Here is a 22931-nt window from a genome sequence, read left to right on the forward strand (position 1 = left end):
TCTATTTATATATGTGCCTTCATAGTGCTGCAACAAGCCTTTCAATTCAGTTCTATGTTCCTGAGAGAGAGATCTTACTACCCACCTGATTCTTTAAGAACTTCCTCTTTATTCAAATTATTCTGAGGCACATCAAAACCCAAATCATCTAGATTTGATTCCTCACTCTGAGTGATAGTACCTAATGCATGTTTCTCCAGTTCTCCGTCCCTGTCATACTAAGGTTTCAGCATGTTCATGACATACATGATAATTTTTTTCCTTATCTAGGATCTTTACCAGATAATTAATCTGGCTTAATTTCTTCCCACTCTGATAGGGACCACTAAACCTTGCTTTGAAGGAATCTCCTACCACTGATAATAATACTAATAATTTATCTCCATGGGCAAATGTACAAATTTTGGATTTCTTATCTGCTTCTTGTCTTATTAGCTACTATACCACCTTCACATGTTGTCTAGCTAATTTACCTACTCTGTTTAATCTTTTTCACCACAGATACATTATCTGATTTCTGGCGTCTGACCTATCAACCTTCCATTAATTAATTTTGAAGGCCCTCTTACTTCATGTCCGAATATCAATCCAAATGGAGTAAACAGAGTTAGACCATAAGACCGGAAGCAAGGCCATTCAGCCCATCGAGTCCACTCCACCATTTAATCATGGCTGATGGGCATTTCAGTTCCACTTCCCTGCACTCTCCCTGTAGCCTTTGATTCCTTGTGGGATCAAGATAAGATTCATTGATCAAGAGGTGATTCATTCGGAGCATGTCTAACAGCAAGCAATATAAATGGGATCCCAATCATTCGGTAATTCTGGCAATAAATCCTCAGCATGGTCTTTAGGGTCTTATACCGCCTTTCCAATGCTCCCTGGGATTCAGGATGGTACACAATTTATTTAAAGTGTTGGATGCCTAAACTAACCATGACTTCCTTAAATAATTTGGCAGTAAATTTGGGCCCTAAGTCCAACTGAATCTCCCTGGGTAAAGAAAGCAAACAATTCCTCCACAAACTTTTTTGTCTTGACATTCCATAATGGAGTTGTTTCTGGGAATCTGGTAGACACATCTATTATGGTTAGCAAATTCTGGTTCCCTCTGTTGGTTTTAGGGAGGTCACCTACACAATCAATCAAAACCCACATGAAAAGTTCTTCACATGCAGGAATTGGCATCAAAATCATTAGTTTTATTACTGCCTGCGGCTTTCCTACCATTTGACATGTGATAGGTATGGCAAAATTCAACACACCTTTCTGTAATTCAGGCCAATTAAAATGAGTTTGTTTTTTAGCCTGATTCTTCCTCACTCCTAGATAACCTTCTACATGTAATTTGTGTGCTACCACAATACTTCCTGTCTGTATGCTACTGGCAAAACAACCTGATGAACTTCCGCCCATATCTACTCTGCACTAACCTGCCCAAGGTCTCCATTTCCACCTTAGGATTCTATTCTTAAGATAATAAAATTCTGAAATATATGCTGATTCCTTTTCCAAGTAAGCTTGAAGATATAAATCTTTTATTGTCTCATCTTTTTGTTGTAACTCCCCTATTCTTTCAGAACTAAACACCTCTGCCTGATCCTCTACCTGTTTAGGCTTTTCTTTTACCATCTCATCAAACAGGGTGTCAGCTAACTGGACCACACTCCTTTGTCTTTCTCTTTAGTTTTTCCTTCTTGCTTTAGCTTATGGCTGTGGAGTCTTGTCACCACACAGTCCAAAAAATTCCAGTGTATTTTTCTTTTAACTTCTCAGTTCCCTGGTTTTCTTTTGGTTTCTCCACTACAAAGGCATCTCTCTCACCTGTGAACCAGCTACGTCATTTAAGAATAAGCTGTATTCCTGGAATAAACAGTCTTTCAATCACTCCCACTGTCACTTCCCCTGTCTACATTAGACTTTCCGGCCTTATCTTACACAGGGGAATACTAATTCTTTCTCCATTCAGCCCACGGATTATCATTCTTGTGGGTAACATTTCAGAAGGAGTGCAAATGCTTTCAGCTCATACTATTACTGACAGACCAGCTTCCATATTCCTCAATATTTTAGCTTCTCTACCTTCTCCGCTTGTTCTTCCTGAGTAAACCTTACCCACACAGGTGAAGTCTTTGAAGTGATTGGGCACTATCTTACTATCCAGCCCGTGACTAGGGTGTGCACTTTTCTGCAGTTCCTTGACTTCTCTTGGGATTTCCTTCACTACCGTAAATAATCCCATCGGTTTAACCTCTTTTTACCACATCCTTTTTCCCTGTGCCTTTCTTAATCCACCAACACTGTGACTCTGTGTGTCCCCCTCTATTACAGTGGAAACATCTGAGGTCTTTCATCCCTTTTTCACCTTGTTGGGTTTCTTCTTTCACATGTTGTAAACTATTTCCAGTATGACCTATTTTTTGTTTTTCATTGAAGGATCTCTATTTTTCCAATTTTTATCCCTCACGGAATGAAATTGCTGTCAGAAGCTAGATTTCGATTTATGTAGTAATATGTATTCGTCTGCCATCTCTGCAGCTCTTCTCACTGTTTTAACTCTCTGTTATTCAATATGAGTTGTTGTCACTTTTGGAAGTGAGTTTTTGAACGCCTCCAACAGAATAATCTCTAAGATCCTCATATGTCTTTTCTATTTTTAATACTCTCACCCATCTGTCAAAGTAGCTATGTTTAATTCTTTCAAACTTGACATAGGCCTGACCTGGTTCTTTTCTGACATTTCTGAACCAGTGTCTATATGCTTCTGGTACTAATTTGTAGGCACTCAAAATAACCTGTTTTACTTGTTTATATTCTCTTGATATCTCATCTAACAGTGCTGCAAACAACTCGCTGGCCTTGGTCTGAATTTACATTACCCACATAGCCTCTGGCCATCTCATCTGGTTAGCCAATTTCTCAAAGAAAATGAGAAAGGCTTCTATCAGTGATAATGGGAACTGCAGATGCTGGAGAATCCAAGATAATAAAGTGTGGAGCTGGATGAACACAGCAGGCCAAGCAGCATCTCAGGAGCACAAAAGCTGATGTTTCTGGCCTAGACCCTTCATCAGAGAGGGGGATGGGGTGAGGGTTCTGGAATAAATAGGAAGAGAGGGGGAGGCAGACCGAAGATGGAGAGAAAAGAAGATAGGTGGAGAGAGTATAGGTGGGGAGGTAGGGAGGGGATAGGTCAGTCCAGGGAAGATGGACAGGTCAAGGAGGTGGGATGAGGTTAGTAGGTAGGAAATAGAGGTGCGGCTTGGGGTGGGAGGAAGTGATGGGTGAGAGGAAGAACAGGTAAGGGAGGCAGAGACAGGCTGGGCTGGTTTTGGGATGCAGTGGGGGGAGGGGAAGAGCTGGGCTGGTTGTGTGGTGCAGTGGGGGGAGGGGACGAAAAGGGCTGGTTTTGGGATGCGGTGGGGGAAGGTGAGATTTTGAAGCTGGTGAAGTCCTTCTACATGTTTTTCGTTGAATTTTGGTAATGTTTTGACATATTTGTACATATCCGTACCAGGTCTTTGGCTACAATGGGCCTGCTCATCATCAGTCTCCACCTCACTAAGCCTAATGTCCACCTTCATTTCCATAATTTTATGGTAGCTATTCAGTCTAATTGCCAACTTTCGAAGTTCAAACTCTCTTTTTCTTTTTCTTCTGCTAGGAATCTTCATTCTCTTTCTTTATGTTCTAACTCCAATCGTCTATTTTGTAGCTTAATTTTTTCTAACCCCACTGCATTTGACTGTTTCTCTGATATATTTAAACATTTGACTAACACCTTTACAATGTCAGCATTCATCTTATCCCTAGGTAAAGCCAATTCTAGTCTACTTTCTAAGTTTAAAATTGTATCCTTCCTCCGTCTTTCTAAAATTTGTTTGCAAATTTGGGAAGCATCTTCAAAACCCAAAACCTCTTTAGCAATGTTAAGAGACATTTCACCCTCTTTTGATTTAACCAACTGTAGGTAACCAAAATTAAACAAACTTTCTATTTCTCACCTCAGTTTTATTTAAAGATTTAGGGCACTAATCCCCAAGTCTGTTTAAATCTGCTGGGACCTTTCGTACTCCAAATCTGTTCAAATCTGTCCAAATCCATTCAGATCTTGTACATGAATCGGCTTTATCCCAGATTTGATCCCCCAAGCTGTTATGAAGAAGACGTCGTTCTCCCTCTGACAGCTAAGACTGAAACATCCAGACAGACTCACCTTGCCTCATAATCTGTTAAAGGAAGTGTGGAAATTGGTACAGCTTGCCTCTCACTTCCAACCTGATATAAAGGAGTGGTGAAATGGACAACAGGTAAAAATTTGATCATCTAACTCTAATAGTGAACAATTTCACCAAACTACTAACAAATCAAACAATTCTCCCCTAACTACTAACTATTCCTGAATAGAACAAAATTGTAATGGCATGCTATTGCAATAAATACAAGACACACACTCAAAACTACAGCTAGGATACATTTTCTGGAATGTTCAGTGCCTTCTCTGTTGTTCTTCAGTCAGGAACACATCTCTCTGACAAATTCTTATGTCAGGACTATTAACTAAGAGTGAAGCAATACTTTTCAGCAGATGGTGATTTTCTGAGAAGCTTAGAAAATTCTATATGAACCAGTGATTTTCTCTGTAGGGCTGCGGAATATTAACTCTAACAGATGGCAGTTGCTCTGACACCAATTTTCAAATACCATCTTCTTTTATACCCTTGATGACCTGTCAAATTCTTACAATAGGATTGGTCCTAGATTATCAAGGCCATCAGATTTAAATTTATTTGGTTTTTAGTCTTTAAGTGCCTGTTTTAAATTAATTGGCTGATATTCAAACTGGTTGCCTCCATAACAAAACAAATCTACTAGGTTGCTAGACTTTTGATACAAATGTTTTAGTTTCAAGAACTCTCTGTGCCCCTCACAGGCATTTTCTTTTAATCGCCAAGCCTAGAAAAAGCACATCATCATTTAAAGGGACCACACACTGCGTCATCTTACAAACATGAAATTCTAATGTCCTGCCTTCCAATCAGAAGTACACTGTCCAACTTCATATCAATATAAAATGAAACACTAATTTCTAGGCAAAATAAAAGAACAAGAACTTCGCTCATGCATAAAGATCCGCTCCTCCTGCCCACCAATATCAGCTTTCTGCAGCATTCATACTGACTGTTTCATGTTCAATCATAATGTAAAGACGGGGAGGGAAATGGGAGACTGGAGAATAGGAAGTTCACCACAGAGTTCAAAATAGACAGGAATCAGAAGTTAATGGAAGCAGGGGAATGTGCTCTGCTAAGTTTGTTACGGTACCATCACCCCATCGTGATTACAGATTTTACCCCTACTTTTCTGTTTCATATATGGGTATGTCAACATATTGCAATCCAAAGTGAGAGAAGAAAAGGTAAACAGTCGAGCAGGGAGAGAATATGATAAGCAGAACTCACTGTTCAGGCAATCTGCCCATTTGGAATAACAGAATTGTGTCACCTTCACAAATGAGAAGTGTGCAAGGAGACTATGGGGTGGATTCCACTGTTGCAGTTGAGCATCACATGTAAGAGAAAAAGCAGCAGTGGGATGATCACATGGCCATATTGGATGTTGTGTGATTTTCTGTTGATTGACACAAATGGACATGGGCCCCACTACTGAACTGTAATCTAATGAACTGATTTTCTCTACCTTCAAAGGAGCAGATGGATCCATGTCATTTCATTGAAGCAGTTTACACTGGAACAGCAGCAAACTTCATACCTGTTCTGATGAAGAGTCATACTGGATTCAATATATTAACTTTCTCTCCACAGATGCTGCCTGCCTGATGAGTTTCTCTAGTATTCTCTGTGTTGATGCCTGAGATCAGTTAGTTTGAGGTTCATTGACACTTTTACCCAAAACATGAACATCCTGTTTTTACATGCTGTTGAACACCTTTAACTCTGCACCTACATGAATTGGCAGAAAATACTGGCAGGGTTTTTCAAAAGTATTTGCATTTCCTATTGAGGACAACTGCCATTCAAGCAGTCAAGTAACATCCCATGGTGCTCATCAATACATGAATGTTCAAATTGTCTGTGACTGCTGCAAATTCATTGTACCTGTGAATGCTGTTGCTTGGAAATGGTCCTATTTCTGAAGACTATCTGTTCTCCATTTATCCTAAGATAAATGTCTCCTTGGAGGCACAGCAAACTGGAGGTTTTAATGACTTATGATAATACTACACAACTTTTAGCAGGAATGCAGAGACATAATTGCACACTGTTGAACTGTACAATATTCAATATATAATGTACAAGTGTCAGCAGATGGTGCTGGTGTAAACATGTCAATATACATACATGCATATTTGTTTTCTGAGAATCACAGAAGTGTTACAGCATAGAAGGAGTCCATTCAACCCATTGTGCCTGGGCTGGCTCATTAAATGAATAATGTTACCCAGTTCCAATCTCTTGCTCTTCTCCTATACCCATGCACAGTATTTTTATCCAAATAACTGTCCAATGCCCTCTGAAAGCTTCAATTGAACCTGCCTTCACCACGCTTCCAGGGTGTGTATAACTACTCACTAAGGCTTTATCATTTCTGTAGATCACTTTAAATCCATGCCCTCTTGTTCTTGATACTTTTATGAGTGAGAGCAGATTCTCTATCTATTCTATCCATTTGGGAATTTTGAAAATTCTATCAGATCACCTCTTTGCCTACTTCTCTCCACAAAAAATGGCTCCAATTTCATTCAATCTAACCTCATAACTGAAGTTCCTTATTCCTGGAACCATTCTTTAAACTGCTTCTGCATCGTCTCTAATGTATTCTCATTCCTCCTATACTGTGTTCGCCAGAGCTGTGCATATTATTCCAGCTGAAGTCTAACAAGTGTCTCATACAAGATTAACATTATTTTCTTGATATTGTAATCTATGCTGCTATTAATTAAGCTGAGAATCCTGTACACATTATTAACTAGTATCTCCACCTGACTTGCTATGATCAATGGTCTGTACATATATACAACCAGATCCAGAGATAACAAGGTGTAGAGCTGTATGAACACAATGGGCCAAGCAGCATCAGAGGAGCAGGAAAGCTGATGTCTCGGGTCTAGACCCTTCTTCAGAAACTCATTTTCTGAAGAAGCGTCTAGACCCAAAACAACAGCTTTCCTGCTCCTCTGATGCTGCTTGGCCTGTTGTGTTCATACAGCTCTATACCTTGTTATCTCAGATTCTCCAGCATCTGCAGTTCCTACTGTCTCTCTACAACCAGATCCATCTGCTCCTTCACCCCGTTAAAATTATGCCCCTTATTTTGTAGTATCTTTCAATATCCTTCCTACTAAAATGCAACAGCTCATACTTCTCTACATTGAAAATTATCTTCCACCTATCTGCCCACTCAACCAACTTGACTATGTTCTTCTGGAGTTCTACATCGTCTTCTTTACAGTTTAAGGTATTTCCAAGTTTTGTGTGATTTGCAAACTTTGAAATTACCCTTTGCACACTAAGATACAGATCATTAACATGTAATCGGGAAAGACAAGGGCCCTAATACTGAACTCTACTACCAACATTCCGCTAGTCTGAAAAATATCAATTAACCGTTGCTCTCTGTTTCATATCACTCAGCAAATTTTATATTCATGTTGCTGCAGACCTTAGCTTTCCTCACAATTCTGTTTTTTGTCACAGTATCAAATGCCTTCTAAAGGTTAATGTCCACCACATCAACAGTGTGATGTTGATGAGCCTCATTGAGCCTTTCAGTTGCCTCTTCAAAAAGCTCCAGAAAGTTTGTTAAACATGATTCCCCTTTCAAAATCCATGCTGACTCTTCTTAATCAAATCATCTTTTTCCATATAATTCTAGCATCCATTTTGGTAGGAATAACAGGAAAATGGACTATGTTTTAAATGGTAAAAAATTGCAGCATGCTGCTGTGCAGAGGGACTTGGGTGTCCTTGTGCATGAATTGCACAAAGTAGGATTGCAGGTGCAGCAGGTAATTAAAAAGGCAAATGGAATTTTGTCTGCCATTGCTCGAGGGATGGAGTTTAAAAACAGGGAGGCTATGCTGCAGCTGTGCAGGGCCCTGGTGAGGCCACACCTAGAGTACTGTGTGCACTTTTGGTCTCCTTATTTGAGAAGAGACATACTAGCACTGGAGGGGGTGCAGAGGAGATTCACTCAGTTGATTCCAGAGTTGAGAATGTTGGATTATGAGGAGAGACCGAGTAGACTGGTATTATACTCATTGGAGTTCAGAAGAATGAGGGGAGATCTTATAGAATCATATAAGATTGTGAAGAGAATAGATAAGGTGGAGGCAGGGAGGTTGTTTCCGCCAGCAGGTGAAACTAGGACTAGAGGGCATTGCCTCAAAATAAAGGGAAGCAGATGTAGGACTGTGGTCAGGAGGAACTTCTTCACCCAAAGGATTGTGAATTTATGGAATTCCCTACCCAGTGAAGCGGTTGAAGCTACCTCGCTGAGTATGTTTAAGGCAAGGCTGGATAAATATTTTTAACAGTAAAGGAATTAAGGGTTATGGTGAGTGGGCGGGTAATTGGAGCTGAGTCTCAAAGATCAGCCATGATCTTATTAAATGGCGGGGCAGGCTCGAGGGGCCAGATGATCTATTTCTCCTCCTACTTATGTTCTTATCCCGATTAATTGCCTAAAGTTAAAATGATTGGTCTGCAATTGCTTTGTGCTTGCATTTACAACCTTCTTGAACAAGGCTGCCATGTTTGCAAGTTTCCAGTCTTCTGGCATCTCCTCTGAATCTCAACAAGACTGTAAGATTATGACCTGTGCCTCTGCGCTCTATATTCCCCACTTTCACCTCCTTTAAAATCCAGTCCTTGTGCCTTGTCAAGTACCAACAGTCTTTCTGACAATTCTGCCTTGTCAAATTTGATTCTTCTAATGACTGAGTTCCCCTCCTCTGTTGTCATAGCCTGGGTAATATCTCTCTCTTTGGCAAATACTTTGGAAAACTATTCAATTAAGGTCTCAGCTATGTACCCACCTCCAGGTGTAAATCCCCTTTTTGGTCCCTACTCTGACCTACACCTCCTTTTACCACCCTTTTACCATTGACATGGACATAGACGCCTCTGTAAGTTTGCTGCCTGTATTTTCTCGCAATTCATTTTGGTTCTCTTAATTTTTTAAAACCTCCCCTCTGAACCTTCAATATTCCTCTTGATTTTTAAGTTTCATTCTCTACCTGACACTTATCATGATCACACTTCTGCTTAATTTCCACCTCTTTTGTCATCTCGGGAGCTTTAGATTTGTTTATTCTTCCCCAATCGTGGGATTATGCCTTGACTGTCACCAGATCATCTCCTCTTTGAAGTTAGCCCATTGTTCAATGACAGTTTTTCCTGCCAACCTCAAATTCCTGTCAATCCTGTGCTTCTCTGTTCTTGGCCATTGAAGTCTACTCGCCGTCAATTGATTTTTCTCACTTTGAATTGTTGTGCGTCATTCATTAATCTTAACACCTTAAACATTATGGTACACTGACCACTGTCTCCTAAATGTTTCTCACTGTCAATTGATCTACTTGGCCAGACTCATTCTCAAGAGCCAGGTTTAACCATGAATTCTTTCCTGTGGCATTGGAGACACTCTGCTGCAGGAAGGTCTCCTGTAAACAATCCAGGAACACTTGGTCCTCCCAGCCCTTTACAGTCCAAATATCTCAGCTTATGATTGAATCATTGAAATTTCCCCTTAGAAGTATCACCATAATGTTGGCACCTCTCTGTAATTTCTATGCAGATTTGTTGTTCTACATTGTTTCCATTAGTCAGTAATCTACTGACTGCACCTGACAATGCAGTTATACCCTTTAGTTCCCAAGATCCAGCCAAACTGATTCTGTGATTGGACCATCTGAGAAATCCTCATTCTTCAGCACTGCAATGCCCTCTTTAACCAATATTGCTACCCTTTCTCTTTTCTTTGTTCTTCTATTTTGTCTGAATACCTCGTAGCCAGGAATATTTAGCATCCAGTCTTTGCATTCCTTGAGCCAGGTCTCTGTTATTGCCACAAAATCAGAACTCCACTGCACCAGTAACTCCCCAGTTATATTAACTACGAATCATGCATTCACATACATGCACAGATACCCTGACTGAGAGCCAAAGATAACTCAGAAGAAAACACAGGGATATTGGAATTGTGCAGTCTTACAAGATATCAAATACAGACTAAGCTCTAACTAATAATCTTTTGTTGATAAACCTCCAGTCTTTATGGATTGAATGAAAGCTGATCCATACCAGTACTCAGAGGGAAGGTAGACAAATTTTATAAGTTTCCTAATTATATCAGCATCCTTTTCATGGCTGATCTCAGCTTTTGCCATGCAACAGTTTTCCAGTGAATAATACCTGTTGACAGACATCCCAGCAATCGTTCTTCTTGCCCCTACCCTTATGATATTCCAACTGAGGAAACAATAGTTTTCATTTCAGGTTTAATTTCAAGTGGTCGATTACCACTGGCTGCATTTGGATTAATTTTATGAGTTTATTATACAAGGCCATGCGGGATCAAAAGCGTAATTATTGAATTTTCTGAAAGGTGGTGCTATGTCGATGCAGTCACAATCATGTTGTGCTGATCTTGTGATTTCACCTAGAGCTCTTTTTCAGTATCTTTCTGCTAACCTCTGAAAATATTCAATGTGTCCGTGATTTGCTATGCTCATTACAGAATGATAGCACAAGTTGCATAAATGCAAGTCATTAATGTAAATTATATTTATGCTGGACACACTTAAAATGCAGGATAAACCATCAGCTCTGTAGATTCCAAACCCTGGGGAAATATGATTAATGTGCTCCAGTGGTACACAGGTTGAAATTGTCTTGGCAATCCTGCAAAACTGGTGGTAGTGAATCGGTAGTCCATTTTTCACCCTGCCTAAACCTAATTTTTATTGAAGTGGATATTAAGAATAGTTGACCAGGAATTAGGATTGGCTGCTAATTTCCCACCACCCATTTTGTGATCGATTGCTGGGATGTCTGTCAACAGGTATTATTCACTGGAAAACTGTTGCATGGCAAAAGCTGAGATTCTCAATCGGGGTATCTGTGCATGTATGTGAATGCATGATGTGTAGCCCATTGAAGCTGAATTTCACTCTGAGTAACCAGCTTATATTGTTTACCCACATTATGTCACAAATTAATAAATGATCAAAAATCAGGTTTGTTTGTGGGTTCTGTCCATTGCAGAGTTATAGAAACTATTGAAGAGATATATAGATTTGAGAAAATAACTGAAACATGGGTGTTAGGACAAAGCAGTTTTCCTGGAAGGTGAAACAAAATATTTTAATAATTCAGAAATCAGGTCGACTGAGTAATATTTACTGGGCAGGTATTGTAGGCCAGGGGGGGAATTTTGGTCAATGCATTTGTAGAGTCTGACTGCACAACATATTTCCAGTCAGAAATCCTGTTCCAGCAACTAGGTGGGGAGGACAATGCCTGGGTAAGATAGTACATAGTAGGTGAGTAAGCTCTCAGTTCCTTTGGAACAAGTGAGGTAGAATGGGCAGATGTTTATTGATTGCTGGATGCAGTCAGACCTTAAGAAATGGTTGATATTCTGCTAACGTTGAGGGGGTAAGGGGTTATGTCGATCTAGGGAAGAAGTCCAATTGCTCCTGAGGGGAGTCAGGTCTTTGACCTCCAATCTTAGGAAAAACTGAACACAAGGAAAATCTTTGCATCCTGGGGTGACTGACCTTAATTCCAGGTTGGGTCAGGATATGTTCAAGAGTTTGTTTGCAGGGGTGGAATGGAGGTTAAAAATGAGTAGGGATACAGGTTAGAGATAATGGGAACTGCAGATGCTGGAGAATCTGAGATAACAACGTGTGGAGCAGGATGAACACAGCAGGCCAAGCAGCATCTTAGGAGCACAAAAGCTGACATTTCGGGCCTAATACCTTCAACAGACCCTTTTTCTGATGAAGGGTCTGGGCCAAAAACATCTGCTTTTGTGCTCCTAAGATGCTGCTTGGCCTGCTGTGTTCATCCAGCTCCACGCTGTGTTATCAGGGAGACAGATCACATTGGTTGGCAGATAAGAAGCACTTAAATTTCTCTTAGTCCTTAGACAGTACCATAAAGCTATCGTTCTTGTGAAACAGTCCTTGCATTCACAGGTTGCCAGTTTTTCTAAGCCCCAAGAGACCCAGCCAGCCAGGGTTGCATTTGGAAGACTGGTTAACTATTGTACAAGATTCTCATATTAACATTGAAATGACCAAACCATCTGCAGGGAGCAGCATTGTTGTTTATGGGTCTGAAAGAATTGCTATTGACTAGTATTGTAAACACCATGCACATTGAAAGGTGTTACATGGATTTGTAGGCAGAACATTAGGGATCTCAAAGGAGACACCGGATGTTCGGTTATTCTCGAAATCTCTGCAAGAATGTGTATAATAACAAAGTACCCTGTAATGGGTTGCTGACATGTAAAAAACTATATCAGGTTGACGAGAGAGTATTCTTGTTATTCCTGTGCCACATTAGACCAAGCAGGCAATGTAGTTTCCTGCACTCAAAAAGGACGATGGTAATAACCTTCACTATAAACAACAAAAACAGAAATTGCTGAAGATACTCAGCAAGTCTGGCTGTATCTGTGGAGAGAAAACAGAGTTAACACTGCCAGTCCACAACTCTGTTTACTATTTACAGACGCTGCCAGTCCTGCTGAGTTTCTCCATCAATTTCTGTTTTTGTTTCAGATTTCCAGCATCCGCATGCCTTTGTTTTATTTGTTGTGAGCAGCTGCTCATTAAGCACAGTGAACATGGCTGTCTAATATGGTAGGCACTGGTCTGGATTTGATTTGGCAGACCATACCACACATGGTGAGCAGCAGTGTGAAAACTTCAGACACAGCTTTAAGTTCTCTTCTCAAATAAAAGTCAGCAGCAGGGAAGAACGGAAGATTTAAGAACTCTACAGAAGGGCCTTTTGTGGCAATCCTCAATGAAAAGAATACTTTCGTGAATAGTAATTCAGAGCTGACAAGAGATGTGTTTCAACAGGAGGGTTACCAGCTCCCCGGAGAAGGAGAACAAGTGATTTCAAAGCAAATACAGACTGCACTGTGTGGCGGTGGCCTGAGTTAGAATTCAAAGGAGTGAACAGATACTACAGACTCTGTGAGTCAAGCCAGTGCATCAGCGATTAGCACTGCTGCCTCACAGAGCCAGGGGCCCAGGTTTGATTTCAGTCTCGGGTGACTGTCTGTGTGGAGTTTGCACATTCTCCCCGTGTTTGTGTGGGTTTCCTCACACAGTCCAAAGATGTGCAGGTTAGGCGCATTAGCCATGCTAAATTGCCTGCAGTGTCCACTTGATGTGTCAGTTAGGTGGATTAGCTATGGGGATATAGAAGGTTACGAGAATAGCATAGGGAATGGTGGGATGCTCTGTGGAGGGTCATTGTGGACAAGATGGGCCTAATGGCCTGCTTCCACACTGTAGGAGTTTTGTGATTCTATGATTCAAGTGTAAAATCTTGGGGCAGTCAAGGGAACCTGTAAAATTTTTGATAATAGTTTGGAAAAGTGAGAAGTTAAAAAGAATTACTGACAGTTCAGATCAACCAGGTCACTAGAATGATCAGGCAGCATGGGGCACGACTACAGAAATAGAACCACAGGGCCATGAGAAAAATAGTAACCCAAGGTAACTCAGGAACATTGCAAACCACAAAATAAAGTAATAATGTTTGAAAAATTAAATGTCTAAGTGGAACTAGTCTAACAGGATGATATTTTGGAAAACTTTATTCAGGTCATGGAAAACAAGGATATCTATCATAAGAGCTGTGACAAAGGCAGGAATTATTTATTTAAACCACAAGAAGTGGGACTAATTTACTTCAATTGTAATTAAAGCAGGAATCATTTATGAAAGCTGCACATGTAATGAAACACAATACTATATTTTCCTTAAAACTATTGGCAAACAAAGAGAAAGAAAAGACAATATTTATTTCACTGCAATATTTGAGCAAAATAGACAAAATATTTCCAAAAGTTAGTATTCATTTTCCGATGCCTGGAGTTTTTTTCCATTACTACCTTTCACAAAGAGACAAATCAGAGAACTAAAATAATTGCCTGTGGGTATATTTCTCCCCACCGAATTTCTCCCATTGCAATTCAGTAACAGCATGTGTAAGACTAAGATATGTGCATCTTACCAAATAAAAGTCCTCACATTAAATTTTGCTCAGTAAACCTTTTAATTCAACACCTCAAAATAAAATGATTTTTCCCACAGTCACTTACGTGAATTATCATTGATCTCAATGTAAAATTTGCAATCCTACACATTTTAATTGACAATTTCAAAGCAAAGCATAACGTCAAAAGAATTGCTTATCGTCTAAACCTCCTGCTTTCAAATTATCTGTTAAAGTCAAAAGTTAACGTGAAAATACATTATCTTATTGAATGACGTATCTCTGGTGTCTTGGACAATATTTATCTATCAATCAACATCCCTTCCCCAGAATGTAGTAGTGGCTGGATCAATTAATTTATTCAAGGCAGACTTAGATTGATTTTTGAAAGATAAGAGTCAAGAGTTATGATGGACTGACAGAAAAGTTGAGTTGAGAACACAAAGCAACCAGTAATAATCTTATTGAATGGTGGAGCAGGCCTAAAGGGCTGAATGGCCTACTCCTGCTCCTAAGTCCTAAGTTCTTAGATTTTCAGTCAACTTCTGTGGCACTGAAAATTAACATTGTGGACTCTAATTCCTTCAGATTTTATTTGCTGCTGGCAGCATATAAAATATGGAATGGCAAACCTTTTATGTCCATTTAATTCAATATTTCTACTGCCTCGCAAGGCTGTGTATTCAGCCCCTTACTGTACTCCTCTTATACACTCACTACTGAGTGATCAAATTCTGCCTAACTCCATTTACAAGTTTGATGAAAACACCATTGTTGTAGGTCAGATCTCATACAATGTTGAGACAGAATACTGGAAAGAGATTGAGTGCTTAGTGGCAAGGTATAAAGACACCAAGCTCTCCATCAATATCAACAAAGTGAAGGAGCTAGCCATGGACTTCAGGAAGCAGATTGGAGGCCACACCCCGTCTGCATCAATGCTACTGAGGTGGAGATGGTTGAGAGCATCACGTTCCTGGGAGTGATGATCATCAATCTGCCCTGGTCCACACACATCAACGCAATGGTAAAGAAAGCACAACAATGTCTCTAATTCCAGGATGCTAAGGAAATTTGGCATATCCACAAGGACTCTTACCAATTTTTTTTGATGAGCCATAGAATGCACATTCATGGAGGTGATGGCCCAGTGGCATTATTAATGGACTGTTGATCTAGAGACCCAGATAATGTCCTGTGGGCCTGGGTTCGAATCCTGTCATGGCAGATATTGGAACTTGAATTCAATAAAATAACTGGAATGAAGAATCTAATGATGACCATTAATCCATTGTCAACTATCAGGAAAAACCCGTGTGGTTCACCCAAGTCCTGTAGGGAGGGAAACTGCCATCCTTACCTGGTCTGGCCGACATGTGATTCCAGGCCCGTAGCAATGTGGTTGACTCTGAACTATCATCTGGGCATTTAGGAATGGGCAATAAATGCTGTTTAACCAGCGACACACTAATCCCGTTAATGAATAAAAGGATAGAAAGCATTCCATTTGGATGCATCACAGTGTGAAATGGCAAGTACTCTTCCCACATCGACAAGAAATAACGGAAGTCGTGAACACAGCCCAGTCCATCACACAAACTAGCCTTCCATCCATTCACTCCATCTGGACATCCGACAGTCTTGGGAAAGTAACTAACATAATCAAAGACCCATCGGACCTCGGTTATGTTATCTTTCACCCTCCTTCATTGGGCAGAAGATATAAAAGTTTGATTACACATATAAACATATTCAAGAACAGCTTCTTCCCCAATGTTATCAGACTTTTGATTAGGCTTCTCAAATGTTACTTCTGATCTCTCTCTCCCTCTCTCTCTCTCTCTTTCTGCACCTTCTCTGCAGCTGTATCACTGCAAACACTGTGAAAAACAAACGGCGAGCCAACCAACATCAACAACCATAACCTGAGCTACAAATCTACTTGAAAACCTTGTAACACTGCATTCTGCACCCTGTTCTGCTAAGGGAGCTGGAAAGTAACTACAGGGAGGAGGGGTGGGGCTGGGAGAAGGTAGGTGGTATAGTGATAGATGGATGCAGTTACGGGCAGTGGGGAGTGGTCAGTGGGAAAGGTGGGTCGGATAGGTGGGGAAGAAGATGGATGGGTTGTGTCAGGTCAAGCAGGTAGGGATGAGAGGGAGAGTTGGACATGGGATGAGGCTCGGGTTGGAGACAGTTTCAAACTCGTGAATTCTATGTTCAGGCCATTGGGCTGTAGGCTCCTGAGGCAGAATATGAAGTATTGTTCCTCCAGTTTGCGTGTGGCATCACTGTGACACTGGAGGAGGCCCAGGATGGACATGTCAACAGGGAGTTGGAGGAAGATTTAAAATGGTTATCTACTGGAAGGTGTTGTTGATTACACTGGACAGTGCGCAGATGCTCTACAAATCTGTCACCAAGTCTACGTTTGGTCTCATAAATGTGGAGGAGGCCACATTGGGAGCAATAGATACAGTAGGCCAGGTTGGAGGATGTACAGGTGACCCCCTATCAGATATGGAAAGTTTGTCCTGGGCCTTTGACGGAAGTGAGAGGGGCGGTGTAGGGGCAGGTGTGGCACATCCTGTGGTTGCGAATGTCAGTGGGGAGTTCCTGGGCCAGGGGTAAAAGACAGAGCCAAGGTAAGCGGAGATGAGTTCAGTGGGGCAGAAGCAGGTAGAGACAATAGGTTAACCAGGGCAGACAGGGTGTGTGGACTTAGGGAAGGAGATAGAACCTGAAGATTTGGAGTTGAGGAACAATGATATCGGAGGCTGTGATGAGAGGTGATAAGATTATGTTAGATCTGAGAGATGATGGTTTTATGATCAGGAGTGGGGTCATAATCGCCAAGGCAGTAGAAGGAGATGTCAGAGAGTTGGTGCCTGGCCTCCATGATATAGAGGTCAGTACACCATACCACTACTGCGCCCTCTCTTAAGTTTGGGACACTACCCAAGCCCTTGACCTCCTCCAAGACTTTCAATTCCCTGGCCATCAAAACCTCATCTTCACTGAGGACACCCAGTCCCTGTAAGCCTGTATCCCCCTGTAGATTGTCACCCACAGGCCCAACAAGACCCCCTCCACCAACACCCTCATCTGCTTAACAGAACTTATCCTTACCCGCAACAACTTTTTATTTAACTTCTCCCACTTCCTACAAGTTAAAGCAGTGCCTATGGACACCCATATGGGTCCAAGTTATGCCTGCCTCCTCATAGGATACGTGGAACAGACCCTCTTCTGCTGTTACACCAGCACCATCCTGCACCTCTTCCTCTGCTACTTTGATGACTGTATCAGCGCTGCCTCGTGTTCCCATGAGGTGCTTGAACAGTTCATTAGCTTTACCAACACATTTCATCTCAACCTCATATTCACCTGGACCATCTCCAATACCCGCCACCCCTTCCTGAATCTCTCCGTCTCCATCTCCGGTAACTGTCTCAGCACCAAGATCTTTTTCAAACCCACCAACTCCCATGGCTACCATGCCTAGACCTCCTCTCACTTCCTGCAAGAATGTGATCATTTACTCCCAAATCTTCTGCCTCTGCTGTATCTTGTCCCAAGATGGAGCGTGCCACTCCAGGACATTGCAGATATCCTCCTACTTCAAGGACCTTAACTTCTCCCTTCCATTCATCGAAAATGCCATCAACCACATCTCTAGCATTTCCCGCACTTCTGCCCTCAAACCCCCTCCTGTCAACAAAAATAAAGACTAGAGTCCCCGGTTCTAGCATACCACCCCACCAACTTCCGCATCCAGCATATCATTCTCTGCCACTTCCACCACCTGCAATCCAACCCACTATCTAAGAGATATTTCCCTCCCCACCCCATCTACCTTTTGTAGGAACTGCTCACTCCATGACTCCCTTGTCTGTTTCACACTACCTACTAACGCCACCACTCCCGGCACCTTTCCATGTAACCACAGGAGGTGCAATGTCTGTCCCTAACCTCCCCCCTCATCTCATCCAAGACCAAAAACAAACTTTCCACATCCGACAGGGATTCACCTGTACGTCCTCCAACCTGGTCTACTGTATCCATTGCTCCCAATGTAGCACTGTCTACATTGATGAAACCAAACGTAGACTCGGGGGCCGATTTGTAGAGCATCTGCACTATGTACACTATAGTGGACAACACTTTCCAGTCACTAACCATTTTAATTTCCCCTTCCACTTGCTTGGTGACATGTTCATTCTGGGCCTCCTATAGTGCCACAATGATCCCACATGCAGACAAGAAAGAACACCTCATATTCTGCCTCGGGAGCCTATGGCCTGATGCCCTGATATAGAATTCACCAGTTTTAAAATTTCACCATCCCTGGCTTCATCCTATGTCCAACCCTGCCTCCTCGACCTGACACAACCTGTCCATCTTCTTCCCCAACTATTCACCATACCTTTCCCACTGCCCAATCCCCACTGCCTCTGCCTGCATCCACCTATCGTCATCCCATCTACCTTCTCCCAACCCCACCCTTTTTCCCTATATTTATTTCCCAGCTCCCTTTCGCTCCACAGTCCTGATGAAAGGTCCCAAACTCAAATGTCAATTTTCCTGCTCCTCTGATGCTGCCTGATCTGTTGTGTGCCTCCAGCTGCACACTGTATTGATTCTGACTCCAGCATCTGCAGTACTTCCTATCACCCTGTTCTGCTTTCCTACTGCACTTTGTATGGTATGATCAGCCCGTACAACATGCAAAACAACCTCATAACAATAAATCAATCAATCAATCAATCTCGGTACATGTGACAACAATCAATAAATTAATCAATCTTTCTCTTTATTTTCTTTTCCATGTTTGACTTGACATTGAATAACAGATTATCTGGTCATCATCACATTGTTGCTTGTGAGGGCTTATTGCGTAGCTTGGTAGCTGAGTTTTCTACAACACAACAGTGACTACAACTGAAAAGCATGCAATTGGCTGTGAAACTCTTTAGCATATCTGGTGTTTGTGAATGTGTTGTTTGTGGGTAGAATGATGTTGCCACTAATCCTCTTTCCTTTGACTTCATCTAAGAGCCTATTTAGTTTACAATAGTAGAGGATCAATCACTATTGAGTCTCAACAAGAAGAAACTCTTGTCATAACAAGACGTGGTTTACACCATGGGAGCAATTAGGTACAAGTTAAATTAGTTTGTTAGACATTGTTGCTAGGGCTGTTATGAGATCTGTAGATATAGATATTCCCTCCCTGAGACCTTCAAATGTTATGCTTTAACCAATCAATCCAGTCTGGAATCATGAACCATTATGCAATGTTTTTTTCTAAATGCAATTCTTTCTTCTTTCTTTCGATTGTCCTGAAATATAACCATACCTTGGTTGCTAAAATGGACCTTACAGCCGATGCCAGTTCCTCTGTGTTATTGAAATCTACTGTCCATACATATGGTTTCCCAATGAAATAGTCAGTGTATGGATGCTGTGAGGAAACCTTGAAACGAAGAAAACAATAGATTCAGCAATATTTTCCCAAAAAATTGATGTCAAGATAATGGCGAGTCTAATAATGCTTTATATTATTTACAAGGAATTGTCATACCAACTTCAGATGAGAGGCAAATGCTCAAAAAACCAAAACATCTAAGCCTACTGTTGAATATTTTGCCATTAACTTTGTGAAAATAGCAAATTTCTGTATGGTTTCCCAATTGAGTGATTGGAGTGGCTGAATTTTCTACACCTGCCCAGCAGATACATGACTGCATTGCTGCCATTTTAACTGCAATTTAGATTGGCAGGCTATAACTTGTAAAATGCTGCCGTGATCAATGCTAGGACATCACTATTCATTTCCATTTCAATGAGTTAGATGAAGAGACCAAGAGTATGGTAGTTGGATTTTCTGATATCACAAAGACAGGTAAGAAAGTGTGTTGTCCACAAGAGTTGGAGAGTTTGCAAACGTAAAGTCACCACAGTCCCAGAAGGCTGCTTTTTCATTAGAGAGAGACGTGACTGGTGGTTGTTTAATATTAGGGTCAGCACAAATGGGGGGGAAATATTGTGATAAAGAACCCTTCCTGGCAACATCAGCTGAAGTGGGAATTGAACTCACTCTGTTGCTGCTACTCTATGTTGAAAATCAGCCATATACACAACTGAGCTAACCGACCACTGCAAAGGAATCATAAACAGGTTAAATGAATAAAATATAATAGTAAATGGACACCATGGCTATTGTTTGCCAAACTTAGACTTCATGTGTCCTTAGTTGAGAAAAATTGCAATTGAGTTAGAAACAGTTCAGGGTAGATTTTCTTGACACATTCCTGGGATGAAAGGCTTGTCTTATGAAGAACAAATGAACAATTAGACCTACACCTGTTGGAATTTTGAGTATGAGGGGTAATTTTATATAAAATTCTGAGGGGCCTTGACACTGTGGACATTGAGAGCTTGTTTTCTCATGTGGGGGAGAACTGAACCGGGGACGAGATTCAAGAATAAGGATTCTCACTTTCATCATGGAGAGGAGAGTATTTTTCTCTTTGATGATTCTTGGATCGTGGAATTCGTTTCCCAGAATATAATGCTGGTTGGGTTAATTAAGAACACAAAACAGAATATAGAATAGTACAGCACAGGAACAGGCCCTTTGCCTCACCATGTATGTACCAACCATGATGCCATTTTAAACTAATCCTATCTGCCTGCACATGGTCTGCATCCATCTATTCCCTGCATGTTCATGTATCTGTCTAAAAGCCTCTTAATTATTGATATTGTATCTGTTTCTACCATCTCCTTTGGCAGTGTATTTCAGGCACCTTCCACCCTCTGTAAAAAATAAGCTTGCTTTGCACATCTCCTTCAAACTTTACCCAAACACTTTAAACATATGCCCCCTAGTATTTGACTTTTCCATCCCGAGAAAAACACGATGACCATGCCTTTCATAACTTTATGTACTTCTATCAGGTCACCCCTTAGCCTCCTACACTCTAGCAAAAACAACTAAAGCTTGTCCAACCTCTTCTGCAGCCTTTTAAAGACTCCGTATCCTTCCTATAATGTGGTAACCAGAACTGTTGAGAAATGAATTAAAACAAGATAGCATTAGATGGATTTTTGATAGACAAACGGTTCAAGAGTAATGGTTGACAGACAGAAATGTTAAGTTGACACCATAAAGCAATCAGCCATGATCTTACTGAATTGTACAGCAAGTTTAAGGGGCTGAATGGCCTATTCCTGCTCCTAATTCCTATGCTCCTAGATTTCTAGACAATTTCACAGGCGCCGAAAATTAACCATTACCATTATGGAGTCTCATCCTTCAGGTTTTGGTAAAGTGACAAACACTTATTTCCCTTTAATTAAATCTTCCTTCTCTTTATCTCTCTTTTTGCCTTTAACTTGTCATTGAATTCATCTACTGAAAATTGCACTTCCTTTTCAATAATTGTGCAATTAATCTCAGAATTGTTCACTATGTTTGATTAAGGCAGCACACAGATACCAATACTGATTCTTTGATACCTGGGTCGGAATGGAGCATGGATACTTTTTAACATCTCAATTTGAACAGCAAAACCACTGCTAACAGTAAATGTTTATTTGCCTGCTGCATCAATTTTTGTGCCACCATTTCCAGGCACACTACGTTAGAATTGATAATTTTGTACATTGGTTCAGGGCATAATATTAGGGTTCTGATTGTGTGTGTGTGTGTATGTTATTTATTCATATCCATTTTAGCAGAATATGCACATGAGCCTCTTTAATACATTGAAGAGTGTTGAACAAATACCCTCAGCCAGTTTGGTTATTGGTGGTATAAGGACTGAATAGGCTTCCAGTGTCCTGAAAGCAGTCTGTCCTTTATCGCCATTACCCTCAATTTCAATCACTGAGGTGTGAGATTCTTCTCAACAATATTTTATGTGTCATATTCTATATCAATACTGTGCACGGTAAAGAATAACATGAACACTCCTCAAATGTTCAAATTTACTTGCAGAACATGAGCAGTACAACTTAATTTTAAAAATGAAGGTGACAAAAATCAGATAATCTTAGGACAATTAGCTTAATATCTGTTATTGGGAAAGTATTAGAATCTAATAGACAGGATTTAATAACACAGTATTTAGAAATCCATAATATAATCAAGTAGAGTCAGCATGGGCTCATGAAGGGGAAATTAGAATTAGAATATATTAGAATGTATTACAATTCTTTGAGGAGGTAACAATCATGGAGATAAAGGGGAGATATAGGTGTAATATACCTGGGTTTTCAGCAGACTTTTGATGATGTACCACAGAGTAGGCTAATAAAGAGACCATGATGCTGGTGACGGTACAGTAGCCTGGATAATAAATAGTAACTCATAAAAGACAGAGTTGGGATAAGGGGACATTTTCAGGATGGCAAACTGTAACTAGTGGAGTGACCTAGGGATCAGTGCTGGGGCCACCATTAATCCCAATATATATCAATGACTTGAATGAGGAATGTGAACTTACTGCAGCCAAGTTTACAGATGACACAAAGTAGATGGGAAGGCAAATGGTGAGGATGACACAAAGATTCAGTAGAGACATATAGATAGATTAAGTGAGTGAGCAAAAACTTGGAAGATGGAGACAATGTTGGAAAATGTAAGATTATACA

The 22931-nt window shown here is 40.8% G+C and overlaps 1 protein-coding gene across 6 annotated transcripts in view; it reads right to left on the bottom strand.

Annotated features, from left to right (window-relative positions):
• LOC125463480 (alpha-1,6-mannosylglycoprotein 6-beta-N-acetylglucosaminyltransferase B) overlaps positions 1–22931 on the bottom strand; it is an 875834-nt gene that overhangs the window by 12623 nt on the left and 840280 nt on the right. For all 6 annotated transcript variants that reach the window (XM_059653747.1, XM_048554765.2, XM_048554763.2 and 3 more), the window contains one exon: positions 19630–19746. In XM_059653747.1, coding sequence (XP_059509730.1) covers positions 19630–19746 — 117 coding nt within the window. The remainder of the gene's footprint in view (positions 1–19629; positions 19747–22931) is intronic.

Source organism: Stegostoma tigrinum, chromosome 22, assembly GCF_030684315.1.
Source record: "Stegostoma tigrinum isolate sSteTig4 chromosome 22, sSteTig4.hap1, whole genome shotgun sequence".
Lineage (NCBI taxonomy): Eukaryota > Metazoa > Chordata > Chondrichthyes > Orectolobiformes > Stegostomatidae > Stegostoma > Stegostoma tigrinum.